Raw genomic sequence first — 18,528 nt, 5'->3', positions numbered from 1 at the left:
ACCGCATGAGAATTTGCTGCAGATCCGCAGGGACAAATCCACTGCGGTGCCGCAGCAGATTCTCATGCGGTGTACAGTACCATGTAAACCTATGTAAAGCAAAAACCGCTGTGCACATGTTGCGGAAAATTCCGCGCAGAAACGCAGCGGTTTATTTTCCGCAGCATGTTAATTCTTTGTGCGGATTCCGCAGAGTTTTTACACCTACTCCATTATAGGAATATGCAGGTGTAAAAACGCAGGCGAAATCCACACAAAATCCGCAGGTAAAAGGCAGGTCATTTTACCTGCGGATTCTGCAGATTCCGCGTGGAATAATCCGCAACGTGTGTGCACATACCATTATATCTGCAGTCTGGTACCCCTGCTCCTGTCTGTGGCTGCACTTAGTTGCTCCTGTCTGCTCTCAGTTTCCCCCTGCCTGCTCTCTATACGAGTTGTTTTTTTCTAAACTAAACCCTCAGTATTCAGGTTCAATTTCAGTGTTGCCAATTTGTGATAAAGGGTTTTGGGTTGCTGTTTGGGCACTTGGGTCTCTAAAATGCTCGCCATCACAGTTGTAGTACATTACTTCAATAAAATGGCGCCGGAGTCAGCGAGTGCACATACCGCAATCTCCTGCGGCATTTTATTAAAGACACAGTATTTGTGAATTCACAGACACGGTGTCTTCAAAAAATGGCATAAAATTAAAAATGAACCAATACAAATACTCATCACCCAGGCGTAGAATGGGTTCACAGCTAATGATTACTATAAAGTGATAGCGCACAGCAATCATTGTTAAAGCGGCATTATGGATCAAGTAATAAAGAGTATTTTTTTTTTCAATTTCTCACAGTCTACAAGATCACTGCTTTCTGTCATTTATTAGGAACTTTCAACATTTACCATCAATACTTAGAGTTTCCCAGTCCTGTAATGGATAGACATGTACACGGCTTGCTACAGTTACCTAAAGTTATAAGAACTATGCTGCCACGTGTCCCTCGCATCACCAGGACAAATTTAATGCAGGAACCTAGTCAATAATTAGAAGCAAAGATCCTAAAAATCCAGATGATGGAGAAAATACACTGGTAAAACAAAGAACATTAAACAGTGAATACGGTAACGTCTATTTGCTAAAACCATAATAAAAGGAATTTTCCCTCCATAGTAAGTTATGGCACATCACCAGGAAATATTATTTCTTGATTAAGAGTGAATAGCCACTGGGACACCAAAATTATTGTATGTACACAGTCAGCTGACCAATTTCTGTTCAATCAACCAATTTCAGCCTAATTTAGTGAATGTTAATGGCCAATTGTTCTGAGAGGTCTCATCTGCCAGAAAACTGATCTGATGTGCATAAAGATGTGCCAAATACAATTATAATAAGTAGAAAGCATCTAAAAGACAACTTAATTGTATACACCAGGACCGCTTTATTTCAGGTCGATCATAGAAGATGATGGCGATGATTTGTTGTATGCGAACACGTGTGTGTATTCAGTACGCTCAACATCATTCCTTAGACAAGCATTAATAACCTTGCAGGCCAAGGTGTATAAGGGCACGTGCCCGCGATCAGGAAGAGCAGCGTTCTGGACACAGCTCTGCGCAGCATCCAAAACGCTGCGTTCTACATTACAAGCACAGTGGATGGGATTTACAGACATCCCATGCCCACTGTGCTTCTATTTACTGCTGCGTAAACTCACCCGCGGTGCGGCTTTACAAGCCGCAGCATGTCAACTTTCTGCAGCGGAGACGCTAGTCTACTCTGCGCAGTTTCACCCTTTATCCACTCAGTAGATGCATTAAATCCGCATGGTTCACTGAACATCTGCGGATTTAACTGCGTGATTAGAACGCAGCGTTTTGGACGCAGCAAAAATATGAGTCCACAACGCTATTTCCTGATCGTGGGCACATACCCAAAGAATGTGTATTTCTGTATAAGATGCTCATACTTACAGGGGTTTTCCCACTAACAAAGTTAATTGTAAAGTTGATTTTAATCAATAGATCTTGGAATAATAATAATTTCCACAATTGGATGTGTTTAAATAAAATGTTCCTGTGCGGAGATAATCTTATAAATTTGCCTAATGCCTGTATACTCTTCTGCATAATTATTACTATTCCAAGATCTAATCATTGAAATGAACTTTGTGGGACAACCCCTTTAATATTGAATAAATCGCGTTGTTTTGAAAATGTTGACTACATTTTTTCAGCATATGCACATGAAAAATCGATTGATCTTTTGGATATTTCTCTGAGTTTTTCTGATGAAGGTATTTGGATCAGCCCCTTTAGAAAAAAAAAATCTGCAACAATTCTACTCTGTTTGCAACTTCTTGCCATCCTAAAAAAACTATTTTAAATATTCCACTAGGGGAACATATCCGAAAAGAAAGGAATACTTCTAATGATTTAATTTATCAAAAGGAAGCTAAAAAAAACAATGATCGTTTAAAAGCAAGAGGATATCCGCAATGGATGATTAATAGAGCAACAACATCGTTTGAAAAAAAAAAAAAAAAAAAAGACAGGAAAGAAATGTTGTAAGAAAAAACGGTAGCGACGAAGTTAATTTCTAACCTTATTACATTTGTAACGCAGTTTAGCCCTCAATTTGGTGATATAAAAAATCTTACTTTAAAATATATTTCAATATTGTACCAGGATGAGAGACTAAAAAATATTTTGCAAGGTTCTTTGAGATTTACTGCTAGGAAAGCCACAACTTTGGGTGAGACCTTGTCACCAAGTCTTTTTATTAACAAAAATGATCCGATTAATAGGACATGGTTAAATGTTAAGGGCAACTACAAATGTGGATATAATACTTGCTTATGTAGCAACCATATGTCTAGTACTAAGGATTTTTTGTTCTAGTGTTACTAGAAAAAAAACAATAAGATTAATTCTTTTATTAATTGTAACACTTCATTTGTAGTGTGCCAAATACCATTATAATAAGTAGAAAGCATCTAAAAGACAACTTAATTGTATACACCAGGACCGCTTTATTTCAGGTCGATCATAGAAGATGATGGCGATGATTTGTTGTATGCGAACACGTGTGTGTATTCAGTACGCTCAACATCATTCCTTAGACAAGCATTAATAACCTTGCAGGCAATACATTTGTAGTGTATTTATTCATTTGTACGGTATGCGATATACAATACGTTGGTTGCACCACTAATCATTTGAAGGTTAGAGTGAGACGTCATCTTTCTGATGCAGTTAATAATAAAAGTCTAAAAGTTCAGCTGTCTCAAAGCATTTTTAAGCTAACCATAATGGTGATGTCTCTATGTGCAATGTTATAGGGATAGAAAAGCCATTAAGAGAAGGGGATCACTGTAGGAAACTACTAAGTAGAGACTCTTGGTGGATATACACCCTGAAGACTAGAACCCCCATGGGTATGAACATCAAACAGGATTTGACATATCAATATGTTTGCGTATTACGGTATGTTGTGTTTTTTTGTTTCTCTGCAAGTTTTTAATTTTTATTATATATTTTTGTAGTTTTTTACACTTTCAGGGATATTATTCAGGAACATTATTCACGGTTTATGATTAGGTCTTTTACTATGTCGATTCATTACTGTGGAACAGGTGTCTACTAATGATTGTTGGACGTTTCACCAGGGGTAGCAGGCTCTGGCGTATATAGCCGACAAAGGAAATTTTTCATGTTAAGCAATGAATAAGAGCTTAAGAGCGCGAAACGCGTCTGCTTATCATCCCTGGGGATTTATGTGACTCTGCCTTTGTTATGAAGTTGGAGTTTTAAAAGTTTTTCTAATAAATGATGAATTTCCAAGGACCCAAGACCTGGATTTTTCTCCTCTTTTAATTGAATTCCCTGCTGCACTACAGATCTTCCATGCTTGGGCTCATGGAGGATTGACGGGTGAGCTGACCTTTTTCTTTATCTCAATGATATTCTTGGTTGCAATTGTGTAGTCAAGCTGCAATTCATGCTGTCCATGGTTTGAGCAGCATGAGTCGCCTGACCGGTTCCCATTAATGAGTTGGTATTACAATTCTCTGCAGTGTCTCACAATACCTGGCGATGTGCTGAGAAGTGAAACACAGTGTCAAAATGCCAAAAAGCAAAATTCCAGTGGTCATGGGGGGGGGGGGGGGACACAAAAGTAGGACCTTTGGATCATTAAGTGAGCATTGTAGTGATTAATAGCAAAAACATACCTCCAGGTTATATTCCATTGCAGTCTCCAGGTCATCGCCTTTAGCTGCAAGCTGAGCCAAGTTTTTATATGTTGAATACTTTAGCATTAATCCAGGATGCTTTAGTCCTTCTCTTTCTTCACTCAAAGGGACAGCCTAAAACATGGATACAATAATTTATGCATCATTCTTCCTCATAGCAAGTATCCAGATGAGTTGAGCAACATCATGGATCATAAATGTGAAGCAAAAGTAAAATAAAGAATAAAAATGTGAAAAAGGGAAAAATCCTTTTTTCTTAGCCTTCACTGGGGGGCACAAAAACTCAAAGAGTGTACACTGCTGCCACCAGGAGGCTGACAGTAAGAATTAGAACCTTTAAGTCTTCTCCTCTTCTAGCTAAATTCACCTAGGTTGGTTTCACACATGTTCAGGAGGGCTGCAGATGGCTGCCTACTTCCTCCTTTCTTCCTCCCTGAGGCTCTGCCTATGCTCCGCCTACTTCTGTATGTGTCCTGCATTTCCCTGCGTACCTATCTTTAACATTGGGTACGCAGGGACATGTGTTGTATGTGGATGCATCCGCATGCGGCGATTTGACGTGTGAGGCAACCGCACGAAAATGACCGTACAGGTGACAATCCATCAGCTGTCAACTGTACACTATAGCTGACAACTTTCTGTATCACAAACGATCAGTGTTGGCACCATCCATATCTGTTTAACCACCTGGTTGCTGCTGTCAAAAGTGACTATATCAAATAAATGGTTAATAGATTGTGGGGGCTTCCAATTTATTCTAATTGACACACCGAGATCATGATTGTGTGGTCCTGATGTTTGCCATAGCAGTTCATGGCCAAATAGCAGCCTTAGAGTCTCCCGGCTCTAGCGGACAGTTTAGAAGTTAGCGACATTTAGGTGGTAAACAAACATTTTTTCAATCCTGCTATACCACTTTGCATTAATTCCTGAAAATCACCTGAAGGGTTAATAAACTGGCAGAACTTTTCAATATGTCAGGGGGCACTGTTTTTAGAATGGTATCACATTTGGAGGTTTTCCAATATATAGGACCCCAAAAGTCACTTAAAATCTGGATAGGTCCCTCCAAAAAATAAATTTTGTCAACTTCCTTGAAAAAATTACTGCTACATTTTTAAACCTCCTAAAAGGCTAGCAAAATAAACTGGCATTTTAAAAATGGTGCCGATGTAAGGCAGACACGTGGGAAATGTTATTTATTAATGTTTTTGTGTGGTATGACTATCTGGATTAAAGGGATAATCATTCAAAGTTTGAAAATTGCAATTTTTTTTACATATTTGTCAAGTTTCTGATTTTTTTTTAAATAAACACAAAACATATCAACCTAAATTTACCACTATCATAAATTATAATGTGCCACGAAAAAAAAAACAATCTCAAAATCAATGGGATTTGTTGAAGCGTTCCAGAGTTATCACCACATAAAGGGACATTGGTCAGAATTTAAAAATTGCCCCCGTCACTAAGGGGTTAAGCATCCGACAATTCAGGTGGAACAGGGGATCCTGGAAAAGTAGGTCTGGTCAATCTGGAAGTCTCCATGAAATGACTTCGAGGAGGTGGACCAATTCCATTTACCATTATCTTCTTGGCCAGTCCTGGCCACAAGAATAATTATTATTAAGGCCTCTTTCACACATCAGTTTTTTGCCTTCAGGCGCGATCCGGCTTTTTTTGGAAAAAACGGATCCGGCAAAATGCAATGCCGGATCCGGTTTTTCCCCATTGACTTGCATTAGCGCCGGATCGCGCCGGATGGCATTGCGTTTCATCCGTTTTTTGCCGGATCCGGCAACTTGTCTCATTCCGGCGTCTTGAAAAAACGTCTACTGTAACGTTTTTTGTCTCCGGCGAAAAAGCCGGAAGCGCCGGATCCGGCGCTTCCAGCTTTTTGCTACAATGAAAGTCTATGGGCGCCGGAATGCGCCGGATCTAGAAAAAGACGGATCCAGCAACCGGATCCGGTTTTTTTTAAGTCTGCGCATGCTCAGATCCAATTGGCCAGCCGCCAGGAACAGAGACGGATCCAGCAAAAAAACGGATCCGTTTCTACAGTTCTCCAAAATTTATGCCGGATCCGTTTTTTCTAAAAAAAGCCGGATCCTGCCTGACGGCAAAAAACTGATGTGTGAAAGTAGCCTAATTCTTATAGCGCCATTTATTCCATGCCGCTTTACATGTGAATGAAGGGAATTTCTTATCACTTGATCTTTTCGAGCAACTGTTGATAGCAAATGTAAAGGAGGGAACAGATAAGTTAGGAAAAATTGGGACCATCGCACTGCTGGAGTGTCGGGCAAATATTGTATTTGGCTATTGTCATAAGATGGCTGGATAGAAGGCCCCCGCAAATTTCACACCAAGTCAGTATGGTAAATACTGTGGCTTTCTATTATGAGAGGTTGGTATAAAAAAAGTAGACATTTTTCTCAAAAAATGTGATAAGGTATGGAAGCCCTGGTTTTATTCCCTTTTAACTCACATTAAGAATCTCGGATGTAGAGGATACTCAAAGGCCTATGCAGGCTCAAATTGCAGAATTAAATAAACAAATCAATGCTTCTAGTGAAAGGGAGCTTGATTTTGAAAATCGGCTCAAGAGAAATAACATAGGGATAGTGGGCCTGCTAGAAAAAAGGGAAGGGGCAGATGCAGTATCCTTCATTGAAAACTGGTTTAGAGATCTGTTGGGTGCAGAAGTCTTCGCACCGTTATTTACCATCAAGTGAGCACATAGACTTCCCACAAGACAAGACCCTACTGGTAGCCCTCCAAGGCCATTATTGGCCCAATTATTGCATTAATGTGACAGAGATGCCATATTCAGGGCTATCCACCTAAAGGGCGAGGTGCTGTACAGCAACAATAGGGTCTCCTTTTACCGGGATTTCTCAGTTGCTGTCAGAAAACAAGGTATTCGCAACGCTAAGAGTAGTGGATGGAAAATCTACCCTTGTGCTCACATCACCTGTCTATGCGCAGGTGTGGGTTGAAGCGGCTCCTTCTACTCAATGGGAGAATGACTGAGTAAAATAGACCCCACCATTCTGGCTTCTTTACCTATGGCTGTGCTGACTCTTAAACATAGTAAAGAGCTCTAATGGGTGAACGCATCAGCTTTATCTTACCAAATCCTAACTGCTTGAAGCTTATTTACTTTTTATTTCTAGCGTTACAGATTTGGGACTTTCAGCATGTATTTGTTCTCAGGTTTTGCTGAAAGACTGTAGTTCTTCAGAAAGTTAGTGTTTAAGGTTTATGTATACAGCGCTGACAAAAATTAAGAGACCAGCACATCAAAACCCTGTCATGGGCAGCCCATACTCCAGACCTGAACCCCATCAAAAATCTCTGTTATGTAATCAAGAGGATGATTGATAGTCACAAGCCATCAAACAAAGAGGAACTGCTTACATTTTTGCACCAGAAGCAGTGTGAAAGACTGGTGGAAAGCATGCCAAGACACATGAAAGCGGTTTTTAAAAATCATGGTTATTCCACAAAATACTGATTTCTGAACTCTTCCTGTGTTAAAACATTAGTATTGTTGTTTCTAAATGATTCTGAACTTGTTTTCTTTGCATTATTTGAGGGCTGAAACACTGGGGGGGGGGGGGGGGGTTCTAATTTTGACCATTTCTCCATTGCAGAAAAAAAACTAAAAATGTATTGTTTGGAAATGCGGAGACATGTTGTCAGAAGTTTGTCGACTAAAAGAACATTTTACTCAAAAATATACCTTTAAAGAGAAAAATCAGACAAACTAAACATTTGGAAGCAGACTCTTAATTTTAGCCAGAGCTGTATGCTACTTAGTGTTACACTGGGTACAGCAATAATAATGTTATTCCATGCTACTTGTTGTGGAATGTTATTTTTGATAATCACACATGGTTTTCTCTATGGTATTGCAACAATATTGCCGACATCCATGCATGATTCCCTTTCCTCTTCCATGCAAGGACGTCGGCATACTCACCACCTTGGTCACACAGTGTGGTCCCTGGTTGCTTGTATTGTGCACACTGCAGTCCCTGGCGGCGGCACCTAGTGAGCACTTCCCCATTCTTAAAGAGCCAGTGCTCAGTTGTAAGATGGCCCATAGCCAATAGCTGGGAGGCATCTTGTTTAAAAGTACTCTCCCCAGTAGGGAGGGGCTGAAGCAACAAGTTTCATTAGTGTGTCAGCTGTGCAATTAGTGAGTTGTCAGGTCCCCTAATCATTGTGTGGACAGTGTCCTGAACCTGAAGTCCCTATTCCTTGCGTGGCCAGTGTCATGAAAATGTAGTGCCTGGTCCTTGCGTGGCCAGTCCTAAACCAGTAGTCTCTAGTCCTTGCATGGCCAGTACGGAACCCAAACCCTGGTCCCTGTGCAGCCATTGCCTGAATCACGTCCCCCCGGCCCGTGTGCAGCCAGTACCTGACTCTATATGCGAGACCCATGTGTTTGAATATGTGCCTATCAGAGAATTCTGTGTATTCGAACGGTCCCATCAGTCTCGAATCAGTCCTCTTTGTGGATCCTGAACCTAGTAATCTGAAAGGAAACCGAGTCCTACCCGAGTCTGCGTACCTGTCCGAGTCCTATCCTGCCAGTTACTGTGAGCCTGTGTCCGTGTTAGCGAACCTGACACTTCTGGTCAGCAGCTGCAGTGGCGGGGGACTGCCTATGAGAGGTACCTAGCGGCTACCTGCAGCCCAGGTCTAACTCCACCATCAAGAGCTCTAGCAAAAACCAGGTAGTCGCTTAGCTACGACCCTCCTAGGTAAGCCCGGCCCCATGGCACAGTGGGTTGATGAACCACATGAGCCATCTGAATGAGTATCAGTTTGCTTCGGCAACGGGCCCCCCTGATCGCCAGTCCTCTCTGCACTTGAAGCTGTGTCAGCAGTTAACAGTGAGAGAGCCAGGAGAAAAAAAATTGTTTCATCTGCAGACAGATTAGATTAGCTGTGCCGTGGGTTCCTAGAGTAGTGCATGTGGCACTGTTAAGTTTTGGGTCATCAGTTCCGACTGGGTCAAGGTGGGATTCCTAATGTCCTACCTAGCAGGAGATGCCCTAGCATGGCTCAACCCCTTGTGGACAAAAGGATATCCTGTCACCTCGGACCTACAGGCCTTCCTGGGGGTCTTCGAAAAGGTCTTCGATGAGCCGAATGCGGAATCTTCTGCAACATCTTCCCTTCCCAGCTTCCACAAGCAGACCAGACATGTGACGCGTGTGAGAAACTGTCACGTCTGGCTCTGTCCTTCCAAAGACCACCCGTTCCCCAGCCGGTTGAAGCAGCTACTCATACAGAATCCATGAAGCTCGACCGTGTTTGGATGGCTGAGCAGAAGCCGGAATTTATTTGTTAGAAGGGATTGCATAAAGTTGCAGTTGTGTGGAACATCCAGACGGTCTTTGTCCTGAGAAGTAAAAAAAAAAAAAAAACTCCAAAGCCTTTTGCCAGTAGGACAGGCTGTCCTTAGCGGGAGTACTCCCTCTCCACCGAAGACTGACTGTATCCGTAGCAAGTGGAGGCTTCGATTCGGCTGGAAAGTTTGTGCTGCAAACCGTGAGGAGTCTGTTAGATTGCCATCCGACAGCTCCAGAATCCAGTGATGGTGCTGTCAGGTGAAGGACGAGCCATACCAGAAGACAGTCAAATAGTTTCCAAACAACAAGAGCTCCGGATTGGAGCACTGCATATGAAGATCACCTTACATGTGCTGTCTGGTTTGTTTCATCCACTTCCCTTAGATCAACCAGAACTGAGAAATCAAATGCCCTTACTAGTCTGGAGATCCCGAGAGGTAATTCGCTGCGGACACTTGAGTCACTAGAGGTTTCTGGTCCCTATATGTCCAGTTCAGCCACCAGTGTCTGCTAGTCGCCAATGCGTTGTGCCATGACGTGCCAGAAGGAAGGGAAGCAGAGGCAATACCCTCCCATACAGTCCCGACGATTGTTTCAATGATCTGCTCCCAGGAATCTCGTTACCTTGTGTACGTGTCTCCTTGGAGACCATGCTGAAAAAGTTTCTAGGTGGTCGTTTTCAGAGAACATGAAAGTGGTGGCATCTTCCAAATCTCTGCGATTCACCAACCAGGCGGAGGAACTCCAGTTGGTCCTTGAATCCTCCAGAGTGGTAGCTGGTCTCATCGTTGAGACTTCACTATGCAAAATTCCTGGCACTATGCCCACTTTGTCCCACTCCGAAGATGGCTAGATGGAGAGAAGCAACTTAGTCGTGAAGATGGTGAGCGATGTCACTTTTCTTTTAGTGTAGAGGAGAAGTCGTGGTCCTGAAGCGAGGTCATGGGAGTCCGTGAAGAGGTGTTGGTCTCTAATTTCTCTGCAGGGGGTCAGCACGGGCTTGAAGAAGAGGGGGTTAAAGCGTGGGGTTCTCCAATGCTTTTTCCAGCACCCCTGCATAGTTTCCCTTCCTCCTCCATGCAGGGATGCTGCATAGTCACTGCAATGACCGCACGACATGGCCCCCGGCGTGCTCCTCCCTGTTTCCTTAGGCCATGTGCACACAATGCAGATTTCCAGCGGATCCGCAGCGGATTTTACCGCGCAGAAACGCTGCATATCCACATTGTGATGTACAGTAGCATGTTAATCAATTGAAAAAAAAAAACCGCTGTGCAGACGCTGCAGATTTTTCCGTGCGGTTTTCTTGTGGTTCAAAATATGCAGCATGTCACTTCTTTTGTGCGGTTTTCCACCTGCTCCATTCTCCAAATCCGGAGGGGGAAATCCACAGAGGAAAACCGCACAAAGACCGCAAGAAAACCGGAAGAAATCTGCTTGAAAAATGCAGGTCATTTGACCTGCGGATTTCTTCAATTCTGTGCGGAAAAATCAGCAGGGCAAAAAAGTACGTGTGCACTTAGCCTTATGTTGTGCGTGTTGCAGTTCCTGGCAGCGCTCCTAGTAAACGAAGTAAAATATGTCACGAAAAAACAATTTCAGAATCAGCGGGATCCGTTAAAGCGTTCCAGTGACAGTGGTCAGAATTGTAAAAATTGGCCTGGTCATTAAGCTGCAAATTGGCTCCGTCACTAAGGGGTTAATAAGCCTGTTAGGGTTATGGCTTGTTCACCATCATCGTTAGGAAAGGACAGGTGGTGCAAATTTCCCACCTTTATAAAAACGCAGCCTCCTCTAACCTTGCATCAAAAAACTGCAGCCATGGATTCTTCTAAGCAGCTTCCTAGAACTCAGAAAATGGTGGAGGCCAACAAAGCAGGAGAAGGCTATAAAAAAAATAGCAAAGCATTTTCAATTTGACCTTTCCTCAGTTCAATATGTAATTAAGAAATTGCAGTTAACAGAACAGTGGAGGTCAAGAAATATTTCAGTGAGAGGTGGCCAAAGGGTTGCTACTGGAAAACCAGAACCCATGCTTGACTGCAAAAGACCTTCAGAACGATTTAGCAGACCCTGCAGTTGTACTACATTGTTCTGTTCAGAGACACCTGCACAGATATAGCCTTCATGGAAGAATCAACAGAAGAAAATCTCTCATGCAACCTCACCGTAAAATTCAGCATCATAAGTATGCAAAACAACATCTAAACAAGCCTGAAGCATTTTGGAAACAAGTCCTTTGGACCAATAAGGTTAAAATAGAACTCTTGACCACAATGATCAAAGGTATGTGTGAAGAAAAAAGGGCATAGAATTTCAGGAAAAGAACATCTTGCCAAGCAATAAGCAAGGGGGTGGATCAATCATGCTTTGGGGTTGTGTTGCTGCCAATGTCACGGGGAACATTTCACTGGTAGAGGGAAGAATGGATTCAATGAAATTTCAACAAATTCTTGATGCAAACCATCTGTAAAAAAGCTAAAGTTGAAAAGAGGATGGCTTCTATAAATGGATAATAATCCAAAACACACGTCAAAATCCACAATAGACTACCTCAAAAAGATGCAAGCTGAAGGTTTTACAATGGTCCTCTCAGTCTTCTGATCTGAACATCATTGAAAATCTGTGGCTATACCTCAAAATAGCAGTGCATGCAAGACAACCCACAAATCTCACAGAGCTGGAAGAATTTTCCAAGGAAGAATGGATGAAAGAATAACAAGAATAGAAAGACTCTTGGCTGGCTACAAAAAGCGTTTACAAGCTGTGATACTTTAAAAAGGGGGTGCAACTTGGTACTAACCATGCAGTCTGCTCAAGCTGTTGCATTGGCCCATTTTCGTTTCAGTAACTCTTAAAATGTAAAAAAATGACAATTTTTTTACTAAAATACAAAGTAAATGAGTCATCTTTAACTTTAGGCCTTTTAGAGATAATTTCATGTTCAACTTGCTTAAATGTTCACAATAACAGTAAATTTGCCCAAACATTTACATGCCACTGTATAAGTTTGATAAGGTGTGGGGAGAGTGGTTAGAAATAGCAGACACTGTTCAATAGTAATCCCCTGAGGAGCTTTCTGTATATTTAGTTCTATCATACAGTACAGACCAAACGTTTGGACACACCTTCTCATTCAAAGAGTTTTCTTTATTTTCATGACTATGAAAATTGTAGATTCACTCTGAAGGCATCAAAACTATGAATTAAAACATGTGGAACTATATAATTAACAAAAAAGTGTGCAACAACTGAAAATATGTCTTATATTCTAGGTTCTTCAAAGTAGCCACCTTTTGCTTTGATTACTGCTTTGCACACTCTTGGCATTCTCTTGATGAGCTTCATGAGGTAGTCACCGGAAAGGGTCTTCCAACAATCTTGAAGGAGTTCCCAGAGATGCTTAGCACTTGTTGGCCCTTTTGACTTCACTCTGCGGTCCAGCTCACCCCAAACCATCTCGATTGGGTTCAGGTCTGGTGACTGTGGAGGCCAGGTCATCTGGCGTAGCACCCCATCACTCTCCTTCTTGGTCAAATAGCCCTTACACAGCCTGGAGGTGTGTTTGGGGTCATTGTCCTGTTGAAAAATAAATGATGGTCCAACTAAACGCAAACCGGATGGAATAGCATGCCACTGCAAGATGCCGTGGTAGCCATTCTGGTTCAGTATACCTTCAATTTTGAATAAATCCCCAACAGTGTCACCAGCAAAGCACCCCCACACCATCACACCTCCTCCTGCATTCTTCACGGTGGAAGCCAGGCATGTAGAGTCCATTCGTTCACCTTTTCTGCGTTGCACAAAGACACGGTGGTTGGAACCAAAGATCTCAAATTTGGACTCATCAGACCAAAGCACAGATTTCCACTGGTCTAATGTCCATTCCTTGTGTTCTTTAGCCCAAACAAGTCTCTTCTGCTCGTTGCCTGTCCTTAGCAGAGGTTTCCTAGCAGCTATTTTACCAGGAAGGCCTGCTGCACAAAGTCTCCTCTTAACAGTTGTTGTAGATATATGTCTGCTGCTAGAACTCGCAAAACAGAACTATCATTGTGGGAGAGGGAGAAACATAAATATTGGACCACTTCATAGATAAGGAGTCTGGATGTTTTATTGTCCTCTGATTGGGGTCTCCTAATGTGTTGTGATGCCCCCACAAGGTCTTAGGAGCAAATTCCTTAATTGATGTAAAAAGACATAAATCCATGCGACACATTCATTCATTCATATGAGAGGGAGGGAGAATCAACCAGTCCAGAGAGAGAGGACAGACTTGTTGCAACAGAAAACAGGGCCAGCTGTAGAGGCCTTGGTTGGAACTGAGCAAATAGAATAACTTTGATGGCCATCACCATTTAGCCTAAAGCACTCATGCAGAAGCAGAGAGAAAGGGGAGAGGGACGGCTCAGAGATTGTATATCAGTCTAAAGCTGAAATATTGTACTCTAGAAGAAAAACTTTTGCCTGAATGGTGTTAAACAGCATTTTCTGGAGGCTGAAGCACTGAGGCTAGAACAGAAATTACTTTGATTGGTTGACGATCCATGTGAAGTGGACAGTCTGTCCAGAGTGATCTGCAGACTGTCGAGGTTCTATGAATAGGGGCAAGCCTTGACAAAAATGTCATTCAGGAAGGGTATGACCACTATCTCCCTGACGAGCAAAAAGGACATGCTTGCAGCCAATATTTGTGAACACCCTGGGGGTCAGTGGCCATCACAATGGGTAGAGCCACAAAGTGACAATAGGACTAGTTGATTGCAAAACGGAGGAACTTCTGGTACACTGGAAGAATGGGGATGTGAAGATAGGTACCGTATTTTACGGATTAAAAGACAAACTTTTTTCCCCCCAAATTTGGGTGGGAAAATGGGGGTGCGTCTTATAATGGGTATATACCTTACCGATACCGATGCTGCAGGCTTGGATGAGAGGGGTGTCAGGCGGTGCTACTGGGGTCTCCGACGGTGCTGCTGGGGCCTCCGATGCTGCAGGGGGCTCTGCCGACATTTTGTGAAAGGCCGAAAAAACAGGAAGCGATGGAACTGCGGGGGGGGGGGGGTCTTGTGGCCTCTAGCCTTTCACAAAATGTCGGCAGAGCCCCCCGCAGCATCGCCGGGCACCTGCAGCGGCGCACTGCACATCGGACACCCCCTCATCCCAGCCTGCGGCCTGCAGCATCATCCCACTCCTGCTTCCTCCAGCAGCGACCCTGGGACCCTGCTTCACCGCAGCCACCATCCCCGGTAAAAAATAAGACACATTGAACTAAGATATTTTCCGGTTTCCATGAAGGCAACAAAAGAGCGAAGAGACTTCATCCTGAAGCGACAAAGCCGGACAACACCTGTTCAGTAGTTTAGGACCAGAATGGGATGAACTAAACCTTCCTTCTTGGTGATGACAAAAAGGTTTGAATAAAAGTCTTTGAAACATTCTTGAGAGGGAAAATGTAAAATAAAGCCTGAATACAGAAGGGAGGAAATTTCTGGGAAAAAAAGGCCGCCAGGGAGGTTGTCCGTGGGGAATATAATAGAAAAAAAGGATTTTTGCAGAAGAGTGTAGAATTATATCTTGTATCCAGGAGAGACAATTTTTCCTGATCCAAGTATAGTTAACTGTGAGAAGCCACATATACCGGAACATGAGACATCAAACCCACCCAAAGAGGCTTCCCAGGTGGGGGTGCTCCGTCATGTGGAGGAAAACTTATTGCTTCTGGTCCATGAGGACTTAGTAGGATGATTGTTTGGATACCAAAATGGAGTTAGCTTGAAGGATGGTCTCTTCTTTTCTCAAGGGGTAGCTGGCCTCTCTTGTTAGTTAAACAAGAACTGACAGAAGAAGCTAAATTGATGTGGCTTTTAGTTGGATGAGAATCGAGTAGACCTAGGCTGTGGGAGCAGTGTGCTCTTCGCACCTGTGGCGTTCAAAATAATCTTGTCAAGTTTTTCCTCGAACAGGTGAGAGCCCCAGAAAGGAAGACTTGTGATGGATTGTTTGGATGAAAGATCGGCATTCCACGACTTAAGCCAGAAGATTCAACGAATTGCTACAATATTGCTTGAAGCTTGTGCAGAACATCTGGCTCCTTCTAGAAAGGTGGAGATACTTACCTACATAGGCAATCTGATCTGCAAGGTCTGCTAACTCGGAGGTTGGAGACCCGGGTAAGATGCATTGGTGCATGTGTTTTGCATTGGCAACATAAGTAGCAACGAACACTGTGCACAAAGCCAATCCTACGGTTTGATTATGGATTCCACATGTTGGCCAGTGCCGTCCTTTAGAGAGGCTGCGTCAAAGAGTGAAATGAACGGAGTTCTGGATATCCTAAACATCAAAGGGTCCACCGTGGGAGAGGAGGACCAGATGGCAACGACATGTGCTGGAAAATGGAAACTAAATTTTCATAAGTTTTCGATGAATTGGGAGTAGCTAAACAAATAATTATGGACACATCTAACCCTGTTGAAGGGCACAAAGTCTGCAGGGGATGAGGGATCTGCTTCCTTCACGTTGAGAGATTGGTTGAGAGAGCAGACAAGACTGTCAACTATGTCTCTCACTTTTACCGCCTGATCGGAATCCAGAACAGAATTTAAATCCGAGTTGTGGTCCAATAACTGAAGTGACTGACTGAGCCTCCAGGTAGGAGTTGCTTGATAGCAAGTGTGATCTAAAACCTGTGGCGTGAGAAAGATACTGGGATGATTAACTCACTCTGGACCTTTTAGGCCGCGGTTCTGATCTAACATGCTGGTGCGGAGAATCTGGTGGTGGGTATGACTCAGTGGTTGTAGCGGGACACGGGGTATGGAGGTGTCCACTTGAAATGGAAAGCGAGAAGAAAGCCTATGTTCTCCATGTAAACAATATAATTTGTATGTATATGTATGTGTTTTTATCACTGTATTATATTTGGATAATGTGATTTATTTATGGTGTTGTATACTCTCTCTTTTGTCTTTTTTCTACATAAGTTTTGATGTATCTTTCTTTATTTGCAGCGATAAACTGATAAAGGCTCGGACTGAGCCGAAACGTCGTAATATTTATATCGCTTCTACCTGGTGCTTTATATTCTTTTCTGGCTCCCACATGTTTTGTACATAATAAAATGAACACTTGTTTGCATTAAATTCCTCTGAGTGTGCGGTGAATAGATTATCATTAGCCTCCTGTTGGCAGCAGCGTACACTTCATGGTTTCCGGTGTCCCACAAAGAAGCACATGAGAAAAGAGATTGTTAGAAAAATTGAATATCAAGTCTGTAAACCAAGTTAAGTCAGACCGAGAATGAGACCATGCCCACAAACAAAGGCTCAAACAATGGACCACAAATGCAGTACTGCGTGTTCTAACTACTGATTGTGTTCCCTCACAAGGCTCATTAACAATGTATTCTTATGCTAAAATAACCAGGAATCTGTAGTATATCATCGTACTCAAATATTCTGGACCTAAATGGATTGCCATTTGAAATCTGCTAATATTTCTCTTCCAGCGCATGCGAATGGAGTTCATGTTATTGGTGGCTCAGTGGTTAGCACTGCAGCCTCGCAGCTCTGTGGTCCTTGGTTCAAATTCCACCAAGCAGAACATCTGCAAAAAGTTTACATGTTCTCCTCGTGTTTGCGTAGGTTTCCTATGGGTTCTGATTTCCTCCCACATTCCAAAGACATACTTACAGGGAATTTAGATTGTGAGATTGTGAGCCCCATTGGGGATGGCGATGATAAAGCGCTGTGGAATATGATAGCGTTATATAAGCAACCAATAATAAATAATGTTCCTGAGATCACACGCACCATCCTTGTAACAATTCGCAAGGAACATTTACAGAAATCTGAGTGTGAGTCTCAAATTTCTGAAGCTGGTCCTCTGGTAAACCCAAGATAGATTTCCCACAAGCAAACATAGCTTATGAACATGGCTCATCAAAAAAAATTAGTATAATAATACAAATCGAGACAGCCAGGTAAATCATTTCACTCACTTCTTGCAGAAGACGAGTATCTAGCAGCTGGTGGTAGGCCTGGGAGGACTCGTCATAGCGGTCAAGCTTCTGTAGGTCCAAGGCCTTGTGATAAAGTGCAAATGCCTCAGCTTCCTACAAAAAGAAAACCAATGATACGCCATGTATGGAAATATAAAGGCAACTTCAAAGAATGACATCGCTCTACTTACTTGGGCCTCTTTGGTCTGTGTTTTGTGGCTCTTAAAAGTTTCTTCATGCTCTCCTTCTACGGCTGAGGCCGCGTTTAAGGCGGCTATACGAATCTAGGAGCAAAACAATGAAAATAAGTCGGATGTTAAAAACAACTGGTATTAACCTAAAATTTGACAGTGACATGAATTACCATTCTGACGATTCAGTGGTTCTTACAGCTACGTACAGGTATCCATTCTGGAAGAAAAAGAAAGATGAAAGTGACTGTGCACAGAACATCCACTAATGACAAAAACACAAGTATTTCAGGATGGCTGAAAATGGATTAAAAAATATTGGAGATTTTTTTACTGACATTATGGAGCCAAAGTTATACGTGAGTTTGTGAACTTATTAATCACCTTCAACAGTCCATGTCAGGACCAGTTTTATCTCACCAGCCGCCATGTAAGGCCACATTCACACGTTCAATTTGGTCAGTATTTGACATCAGTATTTATGAGACAAAACCAGGAGTGCAGCAATCAGAGAGAAAGTATAATAGAAACACGTCACCACTTCTGGATTTATCACCCACTCCTGGTTTTGGCTTATAAATACTGATGTGAAATACTGACCAAACACTGAGCGTGTGAACGTGGCTTAACATTTCATTTATCCTGCAGAGCTGAAGAAAAATAACATCAGCTGTTAGCTATGGGTTCCAGTAGATTGATCCCCCAACAAGGGGCTCAAGTCCTTTCGGAAG

The 18,528-nt window shown here is 42.5% G+C and overlaps 1 protein-coding gene across 8 annotated transcripts in view; it reads right to left on the bottom strand.

The window, feature by feature from the left end:
* CABIN1 (calcineurin binding protein 1) overlaps positions 1–18,528 on the bottom strand; it is a 291,790-nt gene that overhangs the window by 248,851 nt on the left and 24,411 nt on the right. For all 8 annotated transcript variants that reach the window (XM_073559181.1, XM_073559178.1, XM_073559186.1 and 5 more), the window contains exons 2-5: positions 17,971–18,017; positions 17,798–17,890; positions 17,607–17,720; positions 4,221–4,355 (exon numbers count right to left, since the gene is read on the bottom strand). In XM_073559181.1, coding sequence (XP_073415282.1) covers positions 4,221–4,355; positions 17,607–17,720; positions 17,798–17,890; positions 17,971–17,973 — 345 coding nt within the window. In that variant the 5' untranslated portion in view covers positions 17,974–18,017. The remainder of the gene's footprint in view (positions 1–4,220; positions 4,356–17,606; positions 17,721–17,797; positions 17,891–17,970; positions 18,018–18,528) is intronic.

The sequence above is a fragment of the Dendrobates tinctorius genome, unplaced genomic scaffold (assembly GCF_039654945.1).
Source record: "Dendrobates tinctorius isolate UK_male_01 unplaced genomic scaffold, ASM3965494v1 ptg000265l, whole genome shotgun sequence".
NCBI classification, from domain to species: Eukaryota; Metazoa; Chordata; class Amphibia; order Anura; family Dendrobatidae; genus Dendrobates; species Dendrobates tinctorius.
This window is presented reverse-complemented; position numbering and strand designations above follow the sequence as displayed.